The 19,429-nt window shown below is 48.0% G+C and overlaps 1 protein-coding gene across 2 annotated transcripts in view; it reads left to right on the plus strand.

The window, feature by feature from the left end:
* The window catches only part of PAX3 (paired box 3), a 110,969-nt gene that overhangs the window by 80,389 nt on the left and 11,151 nt on the right, over positions 1-19,429 (plus strand). For both annotated transcript variants that reach the window (XM_075529451.1, XM_075529452.1), the window contains exons 6-7: positions 3,667-3,832; positions 4,648-4,862. In XM_075529451.1, coding sequence (XP_075385566.1) covers positions 3,667-3,832; positions 4,648-4,862 — 381 coding nt within the window. The remainder of the gene's footprint in view (positions 1-3,666; positions 3,833-4,647; positions 4,863-19,429) is intronic.

Here is a 19,429-nt window from a genome sequence, read left to right on the forward strand (position 1 = left end):
ATCACTCTGGAAAATGACAAGCAACAACCAAACAGCTCTTATTCCTGGTCCTTTTGGCGTCTGTGTTTGTAGAAAGTGGTGATGTTCCTCCTTATTGCTACTTTGTGTAGAGGGAAAAATTTTAAGAGACTATTATTTTTATTTTGTTTTTAAACCATAACAAAAATTACAGCTTAGAAAACCCCGTGGGGTCATTCTAGTCTGTCAGGGTCATTGGGAGTCGAACTTGACTAGGCGCCGCTAAACAGTCACGTCAACGTAGTTTACGTTGCGTTCCACTCCGTGGGGTGTGCAGTTCTGTGGGGTGTGCAGTAAGATGCGCAGTGCCATGCATCTAGCTTCACGGCACCACACAGAATAGTTTCACTGCCCTAAAAAAAGCCTCCTGTGAGCCAAGAAGGTTTTGATTTACAAACTCAGACTCGTAGGTGGCATGAGAATCATGAATCACCAGGAGGCTGAGATTGAAGGTTTCATGAGCATAGCCAGCCCCTGGGTCAATCCAGCTTGGCTGATTTATCTAAAGATTGTAGAAGGAAGGTGGCCCGGAATGATGAGCAACAGCCTGTGACGATGGCAGAAGGGCAAGCTTCTGAGTCCTTTGTCAAAGGTCAGACCATTTGAATCACAGCTGCAGTTAAGAGGTCGGATGAGCGTAGCTCACCTTAGGATGCTTGGAAATTCAGCTCTGCTCCAAGGACAGTCAACAAAGCTGGAGGCATCCTGCACATCTCTTGGTCTGGAGAGATGTGGAGCCTCATCTCACCTGAGCTGGACCTCATCAGTCTCGCTATTTTGCAATAAAAATCACAACCACCCTGTGTGGTTACAGTCTTGGACACTCGGGCATGACCACAGCCCTAGATTCTCATGCCTAGCCTCCCCAGACCAGCACAGGCTGTTACAAGCATTCCTCTCAAAATGATTTTCTCACCCCAGTGCCTCTGGGTGTCAGGGTAACAGGATCTTAGACCTTCAGTGAGACAGTGAAACTGACACAGACATGAAATTGAGTGCTATTCTGAGGTCTATTATCCCAGGTGGCAATTTATTGAGTTAAGTAAAATTCTAATTCAATTATGCATCAACATGGGAAAATATTGACCTTCCTTCTTTTCCTGTTGGAAAGTTAAGGAGTCTGAAATGTTAATATTTGGGGGGAGTTCAGGCTGCTTCCCTGACCAGTATCTTGCAACCATGGCTGGAGAAGGACAGAAACGCTATCTCAGACAAATGGTTGGATTAATAGCAAATGTTGAAATAGACACCTTGGCGAAGTATTTGTGAAATGGGGCGGTCCGACTCCAGAAAGGGGAAATCCCTCACTTCTCTTCTTCTGGAATGGTTTGACATAAATAAATGACAATGAACTTGCCTAGTTGTTAACATTACTTTATAAGGAAATCAGATTTTATCTTATTGCTTTTGGCTGCCGTTGAATTGACCCCTGCCTCAAGGCAGAAGGAAACACTGCCTTGTCCTGTGCCAGCCACATGATTGATTGTGGATCAGACTGTTGTCATCCAAAGGGTTCTCATTACTGATTTTTGGCAGTAGATGTCCAGGCCTTTAGGCCTAGTCCATCCTCTTCTGCTGAAACCTGTGCAGCATAATATCAACCCACAAGTCTTCACTGGTGGTTGAGCATGAGGTGCGTTGACTGGGATTCGAACCTGGGCCTCAAGCATGGGAAGTGAGAATTATACCACTGAAGCATCATTGTCTTATTATCTTCTCCAGTGCATCCTGTTCTTGGTCTCAGTGGTTTTCTGGACCAAGCATCTTCCCATTTTATGTGATCTTCTCTGTCTGGAATGATTCCCCTTTGAGATCATACCCAACCCTTCAACATGACCTGCGACTCTGTTTCTAGGCTGAAGTATCCCTAATCCTTTGCAAACATGATGCTTCTATATCCAGCGAGCATTCTTGAGACTCCTTGGCCAAACCATGAGCTCCATGAGGACAGGGTGGCATTGTCTTGCTCACTCCTTTTGTCCAGACCTTAGCATATACACAAGGTACTTGGAAACCTCTTGTTGACTTGAACAAGGCTGGAAGCCTTTATCCCTCTAGCCCCAAACACAGCGCTCTCTCATTACATTTCCAAGGAGCTTTTGATATAGAAGTAAGAAGATCGTTTATCACTAGAAACCTCTCATTTGGGGAAAACGCCATGTGTACCCCTTGGCAAAATCACTCTTGAGTTCCAAGTTTAGCCTCTGAGATGTGGATGAGATATGGGTAAGTTCATGAAGCCCAATGAATGGCTTTATATCCATTTCTCCATGATTTAGATTTCCAGGTGCATTTCCCCCAATAGTTTTATTTAAATAAAATTTACATATACATTTCCATAGTTTAGTCGTAGTCCAAATGAGTTGTATTTACACCATCACAATCAGTTCCAGGGTATCCTCCCTCCCACATTCACCATTTGTTTCCAATTCCCCTCAACCCCCCTTTTCCCGACAAGCCATTACATCAATTATTGTCTCTATCCATCTGCCCCTTCTGTGCTTCATATGCTGGGAAACATACCAAAGGATTCCCCCCACCCTCAAAAAAAGTGGAAAAAAAAAAAAGAATGAAAGAAAAGACCACTGGCAATATTAAAATAATCCAAAGAGGAAATCTCTGTTGAGAAACAAGAGAAAAATATTTAAACCTAGAACAAATCCAGCATGGGTCAAGAGGGAGATCCCCTATTCTACCATGCTTCCATCCACCAAGGTCAAGCTTCCCTCATCTCTGTCTGATAGTAAGGTTATTCACATTCCTTCACTTTGGTCAGGGGGTATCTGCTGGATCCGCCTCCGTATCCTGCCCAGGGCTTTGGGCTCCCACCGTCCAGGCGCATTTCTTGGTGAAACCATTGTCCTTTCTCCTCACTCACTCATGCAAACTACAGCAGGCTTTGAACTCCTGGAGAGCATTTTACCGAATCCCCTGAGGTTGCCACGCCAGTCACTGCCGAGCACAGTGGTTGGCAGAGCGTCGAAGCTTAAAGCTGTTGCTCTGAAAGAAAGACCAAAAATTGGAGAGGGGGCTCTTCTTAATGAAAACCCCACATTTCCTTCACCACTCCCCTCATGGGTATGGATCCCCAATAACTTCATTGCTATGCTTCACGCTTGACATGAACGAGCGAGGTGACGCCCCCTAACCCTCCTGATCTCTTGATAGGGCTGCCCTGGAGTGACACCCATCACAGCAATGTTGAGCATAGAAATGCAAGGCTTGGTGTAACCAGTGAGGCCAGATTTAGGGCATGTACCGTGTGGGGGCCAAGAGGTCCCATGGGTTCTCCTGAGACCTGCGGTGCAGAAAGGTGAGTGAGTGGCTGGTGACGGCGGTAGCCGGGCAGTTCCTGTTGTTCCTGCTTCTCCTAGCCCCCCTTGCCTGTAGTCACCTTAAGTTTCCTGGGGGAAGGGAAGCGGGAACAACTGCAGGATGACAGAGGACCTTTGAAGCCTCTCCACTGACCCTGAAATTGAACTCTCCTTCCCCCCTGACAATACCCCTCAGCGACACAGAAGTGGAGGGCCGCGGCATTCCTGGGCCCTGTCAGTAAGGGGCCTTTAATCTGTTTTAGCATGAAAAATTCATTAAGAATGTCCTATTATTTCATCAGTGAAATCCTCAAATTTTAAATTAAATCCATAGGTCTGGTTTAGCAACCGCCGCGCAAGATGGAGGAAGCAAGCTGGGGCCAATCAACTAATGGCTTTCAACCACCTCATTCCGGGGGGATTCCCCCCCACTGCCATGCCGACGCTGCCGACGTACCAGCTGTCGGAGCCCTCCTACCAGCCCACGTCTATTCCACAAGGTACTGCGGAAGGGAGCCGGGGAGCTGAAAATGGGCACGCCCTTCCCCTTTAGACAGTGAAATCTTCCAAGAGACTGATGACACCCCTCCACCCCCCAGACCACCGGCCTGTCCTGGATGTACCTGCCGCCTTTCAGAGTCATTGTTGGCTCTGTGACCTAGCTGAGCCTCTGTGGAGAAGTGCGGCCACCCTGTAATTCTTGTGCACAGGTTGAAAGCAAGACAAGCAGCTTTTCTGCACACTCACCTGAGCCTTGCTTTGCCTTCGTTTCCACCCCAATTAATGGAAGTTCTCAGACTCGGGCTATCCGTGACAGTCAACGAGAACCTTCCCTTGGTTCCACTGGCCAGCACACAGAGGGGACTGGGCGGATGGTACGTTACAAAGCCAGATCCCGCGGGCTCGTGAACGATCGAACTCCAGGGATTGGAGCCAGGTGCTGACCATGCCTGTCGAAGCTCTTGGCCCGGGCCCGGGTATTTGCTAAGAGAGTTGAGACTTGGCATTGCTCATGTGGGTTCGAGTCACCCTGACAGCCTTTTAGGCCTGCTCGTGTGATTGCTGCAGCCAGGTTCAGGTGGGCTGGACAGACAGGGGACAATAGATACCGCAGGGACGTTGTGGCTGGAGTGTGCATTCCTGTTGGAGTTGGAAAGGGAATGCGGTTGGGGATGGGCATTTGGGTAGAGCACCGCTGGGCTGGGCTTGCCTCAGACCAGGCGCCACTGAGGGCTACCTGATGGTGCGCTTGAGTGCCAAGTTTTCTCTGCGGGCGTCCCAGGACAGCCCCGACTGACCATCTCCTTCCTTTCAGCCGTGTCGGATCCCAGCAGCACCGTGCACCGGCCTCAGCCACTTCCTCCGAGCACTGTTCACCAAAGCACTCTTCCTTCCAACCCGGAGGGCAGCTCGGCCTACTGCCTCCCCAGCACCAGGCATGGATTTTCCAGTTATCCAGACAGCTTTGTACCTCCGTCTGGGCCCTCCAACCCCATGAACCCCGCCATTGGCAATGGCCTTTCACCTCAGGTCAGTCCCGTGTTTCCAGACAGACGATTTGCTGTATCCCAGAACCCAACAGTCAATTCCCCGAGGCGCTCGGATAATGAATTGCCAAATTTAAACCATAATGTATTCTTTATACAAGCCACATGATTTCAGTTTTCTAGTTTCCTTTCTCTCCACCCTTCCTACTGGCTGCCTCCAAAGTCAGAGCTTAGGCTTGAAATCTGAGGGAATTTACAAAAAAAAAAAAGGAGGATGGGTAGACCATGGGCCTTTGTGTTTATGCTTCGTTGTCAAGGCGTTGATCATGTGTTGTTTTCTCCACTCCGAGATCTGGGCTCTGGTCAGGAATCTCACAGGCGTGGTTATGTGCTTGTTTCTCATTTTGTTTTTTAATGATGTTTGGTCAGCTGAGGGGCTCGTGAGCAGAAGACCCCTGGTTGCAAAACACCAAAGATTCGACAAAACACTCCGAGAGCGGGAGCCAGTGTGTGGCGTGCGGGGCTCTCCCAGCTGCTCACTGCCAAGTGCAGGAATAAATGAGTTATAAACGCGTGAATTAGGAGAAGCGCCGCTCTTGGGGACTATGGAAGAATATTCGAATGTCGTAATTGTTTGTTTAATTTGCATTGGGCTATGAGTGCTTTTCCTCGGGAGAGCGTATTAATAAATTGCCTTGATGGCGTGTCAGAGGGCTGGTGAAATTTCCTACATGTGGCATCTGTCGCAGGGTGACATTCTTAGCAGTTGTTTAAATACAGAGCCCTTGATTTTATTAGGGAGCCCATGCCCAGGTGGTGAGGAAGGCCGCCCGCGGAATTTGGAGCAATGTCACAAAGGGGCTGCAATCTATAATTACAATCAGGGGTGTCTTCGGGGCCCCGAGTGAGAGTTTTAACAGCTTTATCTTTCTGCAGCCCCCTCGCCCCTCGCGGTGGCTGGAAAAACAGAGAGCCGCTGAGGATGACACAAATGAAAAGTGAAAAGACAATTATACTCAATTACACACTAATCACCGACTATCACCGCCGCCTAAACACCAAGAGGGCATTCTAATAGGCAGAAAATGAGATTTTAATGGCACAAAGGGTGGCCAAAAAAACCCGCACTCTTGTATCTTTGCCTTCTCCGTCTTCTTCCACTCGGGGTCTGCCTCTCCGGAGTGGAGTTCGGAGTCTCTGCACCACGGTGATAACTCCGAGGAGCTGACAAGTTCAAAGCCTGTTGGAGTTGAAAAGACTGGCTAGCCAAGGCCATGAAATAAACATTTCTGCCTCAAGGCAAGCGTTCATAAACTCCCCTTCCTATTTTTTGGCCCCCTCCCCCCGTAACAGTTAATGCAATTAAGTCTCCTAGGTTCTCAGAGCACATCCAAGGATGAAAAATAAATATAAAAAGGCAGTGGCTTTCAACCTCACTGGAGAAAAATCGCAACGCGAGAACAGTGAGCGTTCGCCCTCCCGGGCTCTCACGCACGCGGAGTTGCACGGGGCTGGCATTTGCAGGCGTGATTTTGCGTGACGACGGGGAGTGAGATGTCCCGCGTGCATCTTGCAAAGGCTCGGCTTCCTGGCGTATAAGCCGCCGCCGCCAAGTAGCATCAGAAGGCGCTATCGCAGCGGTTTTTAATAAGTTCGTTTATGCCGTGGGGAAGGCTTTTTCAACGACCACGGTTTGGTTGAAAGTTTTAAACGAAGAACCCCCTGAACCCTGTTAGTGTGAGGTAGAGAACTGAGGTTTCTCTGGCCTTCCTTAGGGCCTTGGTCTACTTACTCCTAATAAAAATGGCAACACCAGCTTGCATTAGGTCGGGGCGTGGGCCAGTGTCCTGTGTAGTACGTAGAGGATAATAAGTGTATTTCATTGGGTTGCGTAAGTATTCTGTACATGGAATGGGCTAGATCTTAATCTTGAAACTGTTAATCCTCGATTCCAGGAGCCTGGCTGGGATTTCAGGGTTGGCGGTCGGGTGGGAATCATTCCAATATCGGGCAATGGAAAATTCCACAGATGATTTTCCCTGTTTACTATCGCCCTGCCATGCTAGGCTGGTGCCTCGCCACACGGCTGCCAGCCAGCACCTTCTGTCTTTCTACCATGCCTGTCTGCCTGCAGTCGGCCCAAGGAGTGCATGTTTTCTTCTCGGAGCATCCCCAGTGAGTTAGGAAAGAACACAGACTGCGAGCTTGTGCCTGATTTCCTCAGGCACAGCTGGAAAACGCAACGCAACAGGTCAGTCAGTGTCTTGCCAACCACAAGGACACAGCAGTGGAGTAGGAGCCGGGGGGTGGAAGGGGGGTGTTCCCCCCCCCCCCACCGCATGCTGCCTCGCCTGTGGGATTGTTCCCTTCTGACTAATGCGTCTATCGAAACACAGGGACCTCCTCTCGCTTAGCTGGCGCTCTTAAAGAGAACGCCCAGAAAAATGGGAAGAGATGAGTCCGTGTCCAACAGCATGGTTCTGCTAAAGCGTAGTGGACAGTAGTACCGCCAGAGTGCTCCTTCGAGGAGAGGGTGGCCAGGCTTGGTCTCACGTCCTCTGGGCACGTTGTCAGGAGAGACCAGTGCCCGGAAAAGGACCTCACGCTCAGGAAGGTGGAGGGGCAGCGAACAAGGGGAAGGCCCTGGACAGCATGCACCAATGCAGGGGCTGCCGCCATGGGCTCCCCCGTAAGGTCAGCTGTGAGGGTGCAGGCACAGGGCTGGATCGTCTTCGTTCTGTGGTATGTAGAGTCACCAGGACTTAGAACCCTCCCCACGGCACCCAACAACAAGGAAAACTGACCGTCTCGTCGCTGCGGAAGTGCTTCTTAGTAGATGGCATCACCAAACACCCAAAAGGGAACGGGGCTTCAGATTCGGAGTCTCTGGGGTGGCACCAAAAACTAAAGTTAGCAGGTCCAAGCCACTCAATGGCACCTTGAAAGAAAGTCCCTCCTATTGACGTCTAGCAGGCCCACGGCCTTTGTTTTTTGCTGATACCTGTGGGGTATCCACTGGACAGTAACTCCTTTGTTTTTCTTCTTCCTTTCCCATAACTCTTTCTTCTCTTTAACGTCCACTTCCACCTCCTCTACCTCCATCCAACCTCTAACATGCAGACATGTCACCTGAGACCCAAAGGAACAGTGGCCTGAAGGTCACGGAGCTGACCAGTGCAAGGATTGGGACTATAACCTGGGACCTTGGCTCCTAGTCAAGTCCTGCATTCTAGCACATAGATGGCTGAAGAAGAAACCGGATTCGGGGGGAAAACCAAAACAGAGCCAGGACGTTTTCTTTATACTTAAAAATGATTTCATAGAGGCTCACTTTTTAAACTTTGCAGCCAAGGTTAATTTGCATGCTTTTTGCTAAGCCTTAGGAGCCCTGGACAGAGCCCTGGTAGCATAGTGTTAGGCTGGTAACCTCAGAGTCAGCAGTTTGAAACCACTAGTTGCTCTGTCTGGGCCAGGAGTAGATGGGCACGGGAAGATGAGGCTCTCCATGCCCATAAAGATTTACAGTTTCAGACCCCCACAGGGACCGTGCTATCTGTCCTAGAGGGTGGCTGAAGGTCACACTTGACTCGATAGCGGTGAGGTTTTTGAAGGGACCCTGGTGGGGGTGTCAGGCAAGCAGTGGCCTGCTAACATCAAGTTCGGCAGTTCGATCCCACAAACTACCCCTTGGGAGAAGGGCAAAGGTTGTTTGCCCCCATAAAGATTTACCACCTCGGAAACCCACAGGGGCAGGTCCAGTCTTCCTATAGCGACACTATGAGTTGGAAACGCCTGGGTGGCTTGAGTTGGAAAAGCAGTGGATGTGTTGTCTATTTGTTTACTTACTCGTCAACAAGGAAATTCGTTGGCACGACAGATTCATCAGTGAACTCCCAGCCCCCAAAGTTGGTTTTAATCCAACAGCTATCCCATGGGCAAACACTGGCAACATTTTTGCATGTTGCTTCCTAATCCTTTCCGGGGAACTGGGGGAGGGGGGGGGGCGCAGGGAATTCTGCTTATTTCAGAACATGGTGGAGATGGCTGCTTATCTAATTGTATCTTGCACTTTCTTTACCTTCACCTTTCCATATCGGCCTTTCTTCATTATTCATTTTAGACAGAATGAAATCTAAAGTGTTTTGAGATGCGTTATCTTTTTTTTTTAGTCAATAAATGGGTCGGTTTTTATTGTGGATGCCTTTGGTGGAAGCTACCTAACACGTTAACAAAGTGCTGTGTCTTTTGCTTGATGTTTTTCCTCTTGTCATTGAATTTGACGGGTTGCTTGTCTTTTGAACTTGGAAGCCACAAGCTGGCAAGGATACGGATTGCCGTCGAATGGGACTGCTTGATTTTGTTGCTGTTGTCAAGGAACGGATAGATACCATAAGGGTAGGAGGGCTTTGTCTGTAGACTTTAGCTGGTTTTTGTCTGAGGTCTAGAACGTACCTTCTTCCTCCAGCCCCTATCCTTTTAAGGCTCAGGGTCAGACCACAAGCCAAATGCTTTCTTAGCTGCTCCACCCACCGCATGGGGATGGTCTCAGCTCTGGGAATAATAATTACAGAAGTCTACCCCTGCCAACAGGTCAGATTCGTGGAGTCATGGATTGACATGCCACCACCGTAGAACCAGACATTTGAAATCTCAGAATAATGACCCAAACCTTCAGACATTTTGGTTTTCTTTGTGTAGGTCGATGCACCCCTTAGCCATTGGCAAGTGACCGCATCACCTGCTCTCTTTTGGGACTAAAACCTGTTTCACTGAGAGGAAGATTGAAGTTGGTCAGTGGTTGAGCTAGGGGACAAATCACTCTCTCTTCCTCGAGGAACACAAATGACACGTGTGGCCCGCAGTCCTGAGTTTTCCATGGGCCCCGGCACTGCTAGTCCACCTGATTTTCCTGAGGCATGTCGATGGCTTCTCTAGTGGGGTCCTGGTTTCCACATTCCCTCTAGGGCTGGTTCCTTGAGGGAACTGGAGGCCAGATTCCCAGTGAAGGGCGAGTGGGTGGCAGACAGGCACACCCTGCATTGTCTCTGTCTCTAAGTAGCTCTGATGGTCTGAACTTTATATATATTTTCTAGGGACTAGGGCTCATTGTGAATGATGGAACACCTTCTAGCAAGCGTTTCCCCTTGTAGCAAGTGCCTCTGGGGGAAGTTCTCTCGGTGGACGACTCATCATCCTTCCCTACAAGATGAAGGAGCTCTGGTGCAATGGTTCTCAACCTGTGGGTCTCAGCCCCTTTGGGGATCGAACAACCCTTTCACAGGGGTTGCCTGATTCATAACAGTAGCAAAATGACAGTGTTGAAGGAGCAAGGAAAATCATTTTAGGATTGGGGGGTCACCACAACATGAGGAACTGTATGAAAGGGTTGTGGCTTTAGGAAGGTTGAGAATCGCTGCTCTCATGGCATAGTGGTTACCGCTTGGGCTGTGAACCACAAGGTCAGCAGTTCGAAACCACTGCCACTCTTCTCTCAAGAAAGACAGGGCTTTTCAGTCCTACGAAGAGTTACCAGTCTGGGAAACCCACAGGGGCTGTTCTGCCTTGTCCTGTAGGGTCGCTATGAGCAGGCTTCACCTGGATGGCAGTGAGTGAGTGAGTGAGTGAGTGATGTCCCCAGCACCTACCTGCGTGTACCCGAGGGGAAAAGGCACGCTGGCCAAGGAAAGACAACCATATGCTCAAGACGTGAGGCTAATTAACATTTGGCCCATGTTCTCATTAACTCTCCTTTGTAAGAAATAAAACCCCTCACTTCCCCCAATCCTCCCAAAAAACACAGAGTAGAGTGCCCCCAAACGAGGGGCAATGGAACGAATGCCCTTTTCAATCACCCCCACCCTACTTCTGTAAATGCCACTGTCTGGGTGACAGATACTAATGATCTCTGGAGCAAAATCCAGGATCAGAGTCTTACGTGGCTTCTCGGGGCGCATGTCTGCTGTGGCGTATTGTATAAAAGCTGGCCAAGCCGGCTGCGTTTCAGGTTCATCAACCATTGCAAATGATTCTTCAAATGTTTTGGGTTCGGTAAAACCAAAAACACATTTTGCCAAGCACTTTTCCTCCTTAATTTTTCAAACTGTGTATTTTAAGGAAAATTTGAGCCATATGGTTTGGATTCATTTACTCCTCTATCATTGACATTTCTCCCCCCACCTCCTAAGGAGCCATTTGATATCCAAGGAGCTCTGGGAGCCTTTACTGTGTTCGTTTCGAGCCGTTTCCTCCTTCAGAAAGAGGACGTCCTAGTTGCAACCTCAACGGCCATAAATTTTGAGAACGCTCTCAATTCAGCGATACTTAAAAATCCATTTGGCATAAATCTGGGTTATTATGAACACATTTTCCGTTTTGGGCAGATGGGTAGGTTTGGGTTTCTGGTTTATGAGTGAAACCAATGACAAAATTAAAAAAAAATAGGCTTATGCTCCTACCCACCCCCCCCTCCCAAAAAAGAGGGAAGTTTTGTATTAGAGAACCTTTAACTGGTATTAATCAGTCTCTCATGGTCCAAAGCTGCACTTCGAAACCCCTTTTCCTATTGTATCCTGGTTTTGGGCAAGAGGTAATTGAATAACTGGCACACCTGTCTTATTGCATGGGTAATTAACTAAGGGAAGGAGAAATTCTCATCAAGATTTGTCGGCCCAGCGCTCAGCCCCTCAAGAACAAAGGGATGGTCTTCAGATCTCATCAGGATTAAGGACCACTCCTCTCTTAGGTCGGTTGCGTCATTACCACCTTGTGGCGCTGGCATCCCCTTGCTGAAGGATAGACCCACACATTCCCTGAACCACACGCCTGGAGCCATCAGGCCCGTCTTGGAGTCTTGCTCCCATTTCCCAAAAGAAAACCTTTCACACTCCCATCCATCCCGTGGCTTTTAAAGAATCATCTGAAAATGGAGATTATTAGTGTGTAATGTATGTAAATTGCATATTTGGTGTCAGCTACGCCTATTAGCCCGCCGTTCCATTTCATGCATATATGTATTAGACTATCGTGGTTCCATTTCCAATTAGACTTCTTTGGACAAACATTTGTTAATCCCGAAACTTATTAGGGAGAGGCATTTAGGCGTTAATATGTGTACACCAAACCCCAAGACGGTTTTTGATTTTGCTTGTCAGTGTGGACCACAGTGTTAGCAACAATCTCAAGATGGTGGGTCTTTGCCCCCTGGAGGTCTGGAGGCTTCCCAGGGCTTGGCCAGCTAAGTAGCTGGGGCCTCGTCATGGAGAAGGATGGTGCTAGACACACTTGTTTGGGGTTAGGAGAGGGAGGACATGGTTTCGACTGTGGCATGGTAGCTCCTTGACCTTCTCTTGCTCTGCGGATCCATTAGAAGTAGCAAGGTTGACCTCTGTGTCTGGACGAGCTTTTGAGTCGGGAGAACTGTTTGTTTCTGGGCATCGGCAGCACTCATTGTGAAGTGACTGGATGGGTAGCCTTGCTTGTCCATGACCCACACAGGTGACACATCCTGGGCCCGCCACCGCCTGCCTTTTTCATGGCTGAGAACCAGATGAGCAGCTGGTCTGCCACCCAGTCATTTCCCAATTGGGACACATCCTTCCTTCCCCGTACACTGCTCAGAAATTAATCTATGGAAGAAAGATGAGTGATTTTGATTCAAGAGATTGGTTGGGTGTCAGACAAAACTTGGACAGAGAGGCAGGTGGAACAACAGTGGTTGCTTCGCAGATGCTTGAGCATCTTTCTAGACGGTTCCTTAAACCGTGCCCCAGGACACTAGCGGGGCTGCCAGAGCACCCCAGGTTTACAAAGGCTGCAGGCTGTTAATGCTCTCCCGGGAGCCCATGCCAGCCGCACGAGGATCGCCATTGGCCACGCACAGGTTTCCATCCTGCCATGTGAGGCCGTGGAGATGTCCTGCTGCTCCGTGGTGAAGACATCGCTGTTAATCCACCGGTTGAGTCCATGTAGGCTGTCACTGACCTGGTGCCCTTGTTTGTTCTCCGCAGACTGTGGCTGCTACTCATACGCCCCTGCCTTATGTCAGCTCCGCCAATAGCCCCTTGGGTTAGTTACAGATTTGGAGAACTCTGAGAGGAGCAGCTAGTTGGCCAGCATCTCTTTTTTTAACTTAAAAAAAAAAAATGTCGGGAGGGAGCAACAGCCAGTGATTGGCTCTTACATCATGCCCCTGAAATAAGCCACAAGAAAATCTTTCCTGGGAAATTAAATTTGTGTGTGTGTGTGTGTGCTGAGTTGATTTAAACAGAAGATCTGTCAGCTGAGTTCTCCTCTATGTTAGGCAAATCAACTGCAACAACCCCATGGTTTTGAGGCCCATTTGAAATCCCTCTAGCTGTTGAGAAGAGAGAGGGAAAAAAAGAGTATGATTGCTTAGACTATAACAAAGCTAGTGGGATAAAAGTTTTCCTTTGTAGTCAGTGATACACAGCAAAGCTGGGCTGGATTCTCGTGCAGAGCCAGTGGTCTGAATCAACCCTTTATATGTGGTTGGAATGCAATGTAAAGCTTTTAATTTATTACTGCGTTTGCGAAACGGCAATATCTACAGAAATCTGAATACTTGCATATTTATGCAATTAGGGGTTGAATGTGAATGAGGGCTTTGTGCTGTGCAGACACAGAAGACTGGATCCCGTCATTAGTGGTGCACTATTTTTGCTGTTGCTCTTTGTTTGTTTGTTTGTTTGTTTCTCCCTAAAGAATCTGTCCCTGCAAAAGAGTTTGGGTTTCATCAGAGACCGATATTGTTCAATGTGCAGTCGAACACTGAAGAACGTGGCTCGGCATTTAACTAGGATTCAGTCGCCCTGAGTTTCTGGGTGTAGTGCTTACATTGGCCCCACGGATGGGTAGGAAGGGTAGGATCTGGGAACCTCCTGAAGACGGGCCTTTTGTAACCCCCGCCCCTCTAGCCCCCCAGGGCAGTCTTACTAGATTGAAGGGAAAATTGAAGTTACTAGATTCAGCTGTGTAGAGCTTCTCAGGGCTGAATGAAAGAAGGGAATAGACGTTATTTCAAAAAGTAAAGATCCCAGTAGATGTTACTTCAAGAAGTAAAGATCTCCACTTGTAGGAAAAGGAAACTAGGTCACCAAACCAGTTTAGTTCCGTTTGAACCCCCTGCTGAGAGGATGCATTTCCACCCCAGATATACTGAATTGCAATTTCCGTTTTAACAAGACCTGCAGGTGAGTCTTGTGTCCACCTCTTAGGATAGGGATCTTGGCGCTTTTGTTGAAAATATAGATTTTCGAGCCCATATCTATGCATGGAAATGTGGATTCCTGCCAGGCAGTTGAACGGGAATATCCCCATTCAAAGTCCTGCCCAAGACACTGTTGTCTCCTCTAGGCAGTTTGTGTTAAAATAGTTCCTTAAACGCTTGTATCTACCCTGAGACTTGAACGCCGTCTGAAGGGCTGACACTCATTTGTACCACACTCCAAGAGGAGCCTTCTTGGCCGAGTCAACAATGTTCAATTATCTCAGCCTCCGTTGATGCTGATCTCCTGTGCTTGTAGCTCAGTATACACTCCAGTGTAGTCTGCTTTATTAATTTCTTTCTTTCACCATGAGTTTCTGGGTCATCCGAAACCCAAAACTCACTGCCATTATGTTACCTTCAACTCACAGGGCAGAATTGCTCTCCACAGGTTTTCAGGGCTGTGACCTTGCAGAAGCAGATACACCTGGTCTTTCTTCTGAGGCACTTCAAACAAAGCAAAACAACACCCTGCCCCCAACACCAGCTCCACTGCCACAGAATTGATTCTGACACCTAGTGATCCTACATAAGGGTTCTAAGCCTTTGTATGGGAGCAGGGAGTCGTATTTCTTCCATGGAGTGGCTAGTGGGTTTGAACCACCAACCTTGTGGTTAGTAATCCCATGCTTACCCACACGGCATCACTTTGGGTTAGCAGAGAAGCACTGAGCTCTTTGTGTCACCTTGGGACTAGATCATATCATCTTTGAACACCCAGAACCTGTGAGAGGCTCCCTCGTGTCTTGTATTGTAGGCACAGACTGAACTGTAACTCCACATTTCTGGCCTTGGATCCTTCATGCACCCCTTTTATGTGCTACGATGTCACCAGTTTTCTGGAACCCTGATTAGGAATTCCGAATAAAAGGATGTGTGGACGGAGGACCTTAGCTTGGAGTTTGTCCATTTCCAGAATGGCTCCTTTGATATTTTGTCTTGGGCATGTTTCTTCTTTTTTAATGTCCTGTGATATTTTCCACCAGCACAGCCCACCGAATCTCGGTGTGGGAATTTAGCAGGAAAAGGGTTATCACAAACAAGACTAACAAAAAACAAACAAGCGAGAGGCTGTGCATCGACTCTTCATTCATGTCTAGGCAAGGCGATAAGAAAGCCAAGAAGGGGAAGTTCCAAAGGTTTCTGGATCAGTCGCACCGTGGTTCTTACTTATTGATTTACTGTAGAAGCCACAGGTCAAAGTCAGCACGGCCCAACCTCTCACTCGCTGTGTGTCTTCAGGGTAAGTTGCTTAAACTATCTGTTTCTGTTTCATCACAGAATGCAGTATGTAGGAAATTGAAATACCCTTTTAAGACAATTGTAAAATATATCGGACTAAACATTTGCTGATTTCAAATATTTTTACCTGTGATTGCTCTTTCACGCAGTGATAACAAGACTACTCCAAATAGGGCTTTCCTTATCATTGATGTAAAGATGACCAATGCATATTGTTGTCTGACCCCGTCAAAACAAACAAACATGGAAACAGTGGCATCCGAGCAAAGGTAGCTCGAGGGTGGGTGTTACTTTGAAGTATTCCAACTTGAGAGTCTCTGGAACTAAGGACTTGGATCGATGTCTGGCCCAAAGCCAGGGACCATGCTGTGCCTGCTCAGGTAGACCTGGAGTCTGTGGGTGGTACAAGAGGTGAAACACTCAACTACTCACTAAAAGCTTGGTGGTTCAAGTCCCCCCAGTGGTGCCTGATCATCCTGGTAATCTGCTTCCAAAAGATCGCACAACCTTGCAAACCCACGGAGTGCAGTTCTATTTTGGACATGGGTCCCCATGAGTTGGAATTGACTCAGTGACAACTGGTTAAGATAAAACCCAAACCCCTAACTCACTGCCATCGAGTCAATGTTGACTCATAGCGACCCTATAGGACAGGGTGGAACTGTCTCTGTGAGTTCCCCAGACTGTCTGTTTACAGGAATAGAAAACCCCATCTTTTTCCTGTGGGGCATCTGGTGGTTTCAAACTGCTGACCTCGCGGATTTCAGCCCAGGCTGTAGCCATGATGCCACCAGGGCTGGTCAAGATAGCCCCAGAAATACAATGGGATGGAATCAGTTTGTCTCAGTCATCCAGCTCAGGGGCCTATGCCAACCCACTGCTGCAAAACCCAGAGCACTGGGAGTGGGGAGGGCTGTCCAACAGGTTGTTTGGTTCTATAAGATACCACGTCCACAGGATCACATTTCTCAAACACCCCATCCATGCTCCATGCTGCCAGAGTCGCTAGTGTCGCTGTGAGTTGCACTAGACACCGGGGACATGCTGTTTGCCTCAAAGTAAGGGTACAGGGCATACAGGGAGATGTCTTTCTTTCCACCAGAAGAGGATATAGGCCACCAGACACCAGGTGCAAGAGAAGCCCAGGTGCAGTCGCAGTGATTGGCACGGGGACATTTTGTCAAGTTCAGCTGGGGTTGGTTAATCATCGTACGGCGAAGGACTGGAATACTTGCCTTCGATGGGACCTTTGGACCTTGAAGGCTTACAGACAGTTATTAGCTTGTATTATGGGAGATGTAGCCACTGCTTAATTTATGATCAAGCACACGTGTAGATAAGGGAGAGATACTTGTAGATAAGGGGGAATAGACGTAGAGGTACAACGGTGCTTGACACAATGGATGGATGGATGGATTGTGATAAGAATTGTATGATCCTCCAATAAAATGATTTGGAAAAAAAAAAGAGTTTACCTTAGTGATACGGTGGCTTCTGGAGGACAGAAGTTCCTGAAAGAATGTCTTCTCAGATGCCCTGGAATTTGAGCGTTATGTTGACCCTATCCGAGAGGGTAGAACTGCCACGAGGGAGGGGGGCAGGTTTCTGAGACTGTAATTCCTTATCAGAGTAGAAAGCCTCGTCTTTCTCATGAGGAGTAGCTGGTGGTTTAGAACTATTGCCCTTGTGGCTAGCAGCCCATTTCAACCCATGATACCATCAAAGCAGAATAGATGTGGTGGCAGTAAGTTGGAGTTTCCAGGCTTCTTGAATGAATACTTATCATGTTTTACCCCCATGCCTGTAAAACAGAGAGCAGAGAGCCCCTCTCTAGAGTGTCTCCCTCGTAGACTTTTGCAAGGCCCTCTTCTGCTGCCTCCTCAGGGCTGACAGAGTTGTTTGCTGTGACACCAACTCGCCCAGAGCGTGCTGGTTCAAATCCACCATCTGCGCTGTGGAAGAAAGACGTTGCAGTCTGTTCCTTAAACATTCCTGCTGCCGTTAGGCGGATTCTGACTCAGAGCGACTCCAGGGGGCGCGGGAGGGTTTCTGAGACTGTGGTGTTTTATGGGAGCAGCCAGCTTCATCTGTCTCCTGAGGAACCGGGTCCACCTTACAGGGCAGTTCTACGCTCTGCTGTTGGGAGACTAGGAGTTGGAATCGACCAGCTGGCTCCACATTTACACGTGGTAAAGTGGTTGCTTGTCACGCTGCCAACCACAAGGCTAGCAGTTTAAAATCGCCAGCTGCTGCGCTGGAGAGAGGGGAAACCCACAGGGGCAGTTCTGTCCTGCCCTATCGGGACACTGTGAGTCAGGATTGACTTGCTGATGGTGAGCTTGGTTTGGTTTTCCATCTTAAGGATATTTGCCTTCCCTGCTAAGAGGAGCAGTATAAGGAAGCCTTTCTTCTATGCTTCCCCTGCATCTATATAGTCAGAGTCTTCAGATATCAATCTTGGGATTAGAAAGATTTCCCTTCATCTCACAGAGTTTGGAAGAAAGAAGAAATTTCTTGATTGAGCCGGGCAACTTTGTCTCTATGCTGACGTTGACAAGTCAACTCTGCCTGGTGTCAGAGTAGATCTGCCCAGGGGAGGTCTCCTCACTGTAATCTTTAGGGGGACAGATCTCCAGACCCTTTTTCTACAGAGCCCTGAGTGTATTTGAAGCTCTGCCCTTGACTTAACCATTGCACACCCCTGCTCCTGCCCTGTCCCCCAGCAGGCTGGACAGTCTGCCCTACCCTGAATTTTGGGGGGTATTGGACAAAGGATTAAGTGTCGATCATTCTGCTAGGAGAAGGAAGAGTTGAAGCCTTTCTTGCTAGGCTGGCTTATCATAAGCTGTGAGTTACAGATGGAGCCGTGTAGGTCAGTCAAGCTCAGCAAGGTCTGCATTTGCACATGCTGTTAGGGTGAATTTCGCTCGTCTGGCATTTTCTTGGGTGTAAGTGTAGTTTATGGGCAATTAGAAATAACACTGTAAACCCCATCCCACTGAAGGATCGTGGGATGCCAAGCATGAAGCTGTTCCCTTTCCATCTTTGGAATCCTAGGCCCTGAAGGGTCAATGACTATTTCCCAAATGTGTCCTGGAGTTGTCAGGAAATTAAACCCAGGTCTAGGCTTGATTTTCCACAGTCATGTTTTCAGACTGGTTGTCCTGGAGCAGGGGTAGGTTTGGTACTCACCCTTGCCGAGGTCTGCTGTGAGGGCCAGCCGGTCCCTGAAAGGAAGAGCGTGCACAGAAGGGAATGCCATTCCTGCCAGAGAGGGTTGGAGCCTCTCAGTGGGAAGTGATGAATGGGGGGATCTGACCCACATGTGGTTTACATTAGAATGGACCACTGCCCTGACATCATTAGGAGCATTTGTCAAGATTCCCTGGACAGAGCTTCTGTAAATTACATGCTGAAAATGTGTCAGGGTCAGATAAGAGGATATCTTTAACTCCCTCAAGTTTACTCAGGGCTCTGTCTGTCCCGCTTCATAGGCTGACGACCAACTGTTTTCCTTGAGCAATTTTATTATATTTTTCATTCACAGAAGGAAAAAGAAAATATGTATACTTACCCCCCCCCCCATCCCTGCTCCCTGGAATCCCACATGTTCTTTTCTCATAAATCATACTAATTGCAGACATGGTCACCAAGCATATTAAATGAGGCATGCGTAAATGAATTAAAACACATGAGCATTTTATTGTGCCCCCATGGTAGGTCTAAGAGAGCCACATACCCAGAGTCATAGATGGCATGTTTCATTGAAGCGCATTGGGTTTTTTATCGATCAGTTTGATTGTATTGATAATAGGCATAGTGTGATTGTTCACCACTGGGTAGGAAAAAAACCCAACCTATAGACCGCAGGCCAAAGGGAAGACTCCTAAACGTTCATTAGCTTTTAATTCTAGTTTTCCCATGAACTTCTATATTTAAAGGTTTATATATATATGTGACATGTTTATATATCCCATTTCAAACCCTAATGATGATAATTCTTTGGCTAGATTTATTTATTTTTATCACTGCTTCCATAAGGGTGTTGCTCTCAACTGAAAACCAAAGTTCTATCAGGAAAAAGA

Source organism: Tenrec ecaudatus, chromosome 13, assembly GCF_050624435.1.
Source record: "Tenrec ecaudatus isolate mTenEca1 chromosome 13, mTenEca1.hap1, whole genome shotgun sequence".
NCBI lineage: Eukaryota > Metazoa > Chordata > Mammalia > Afrosoricida > Tenrecidae > Tenrec > Tenrec ecaudatus.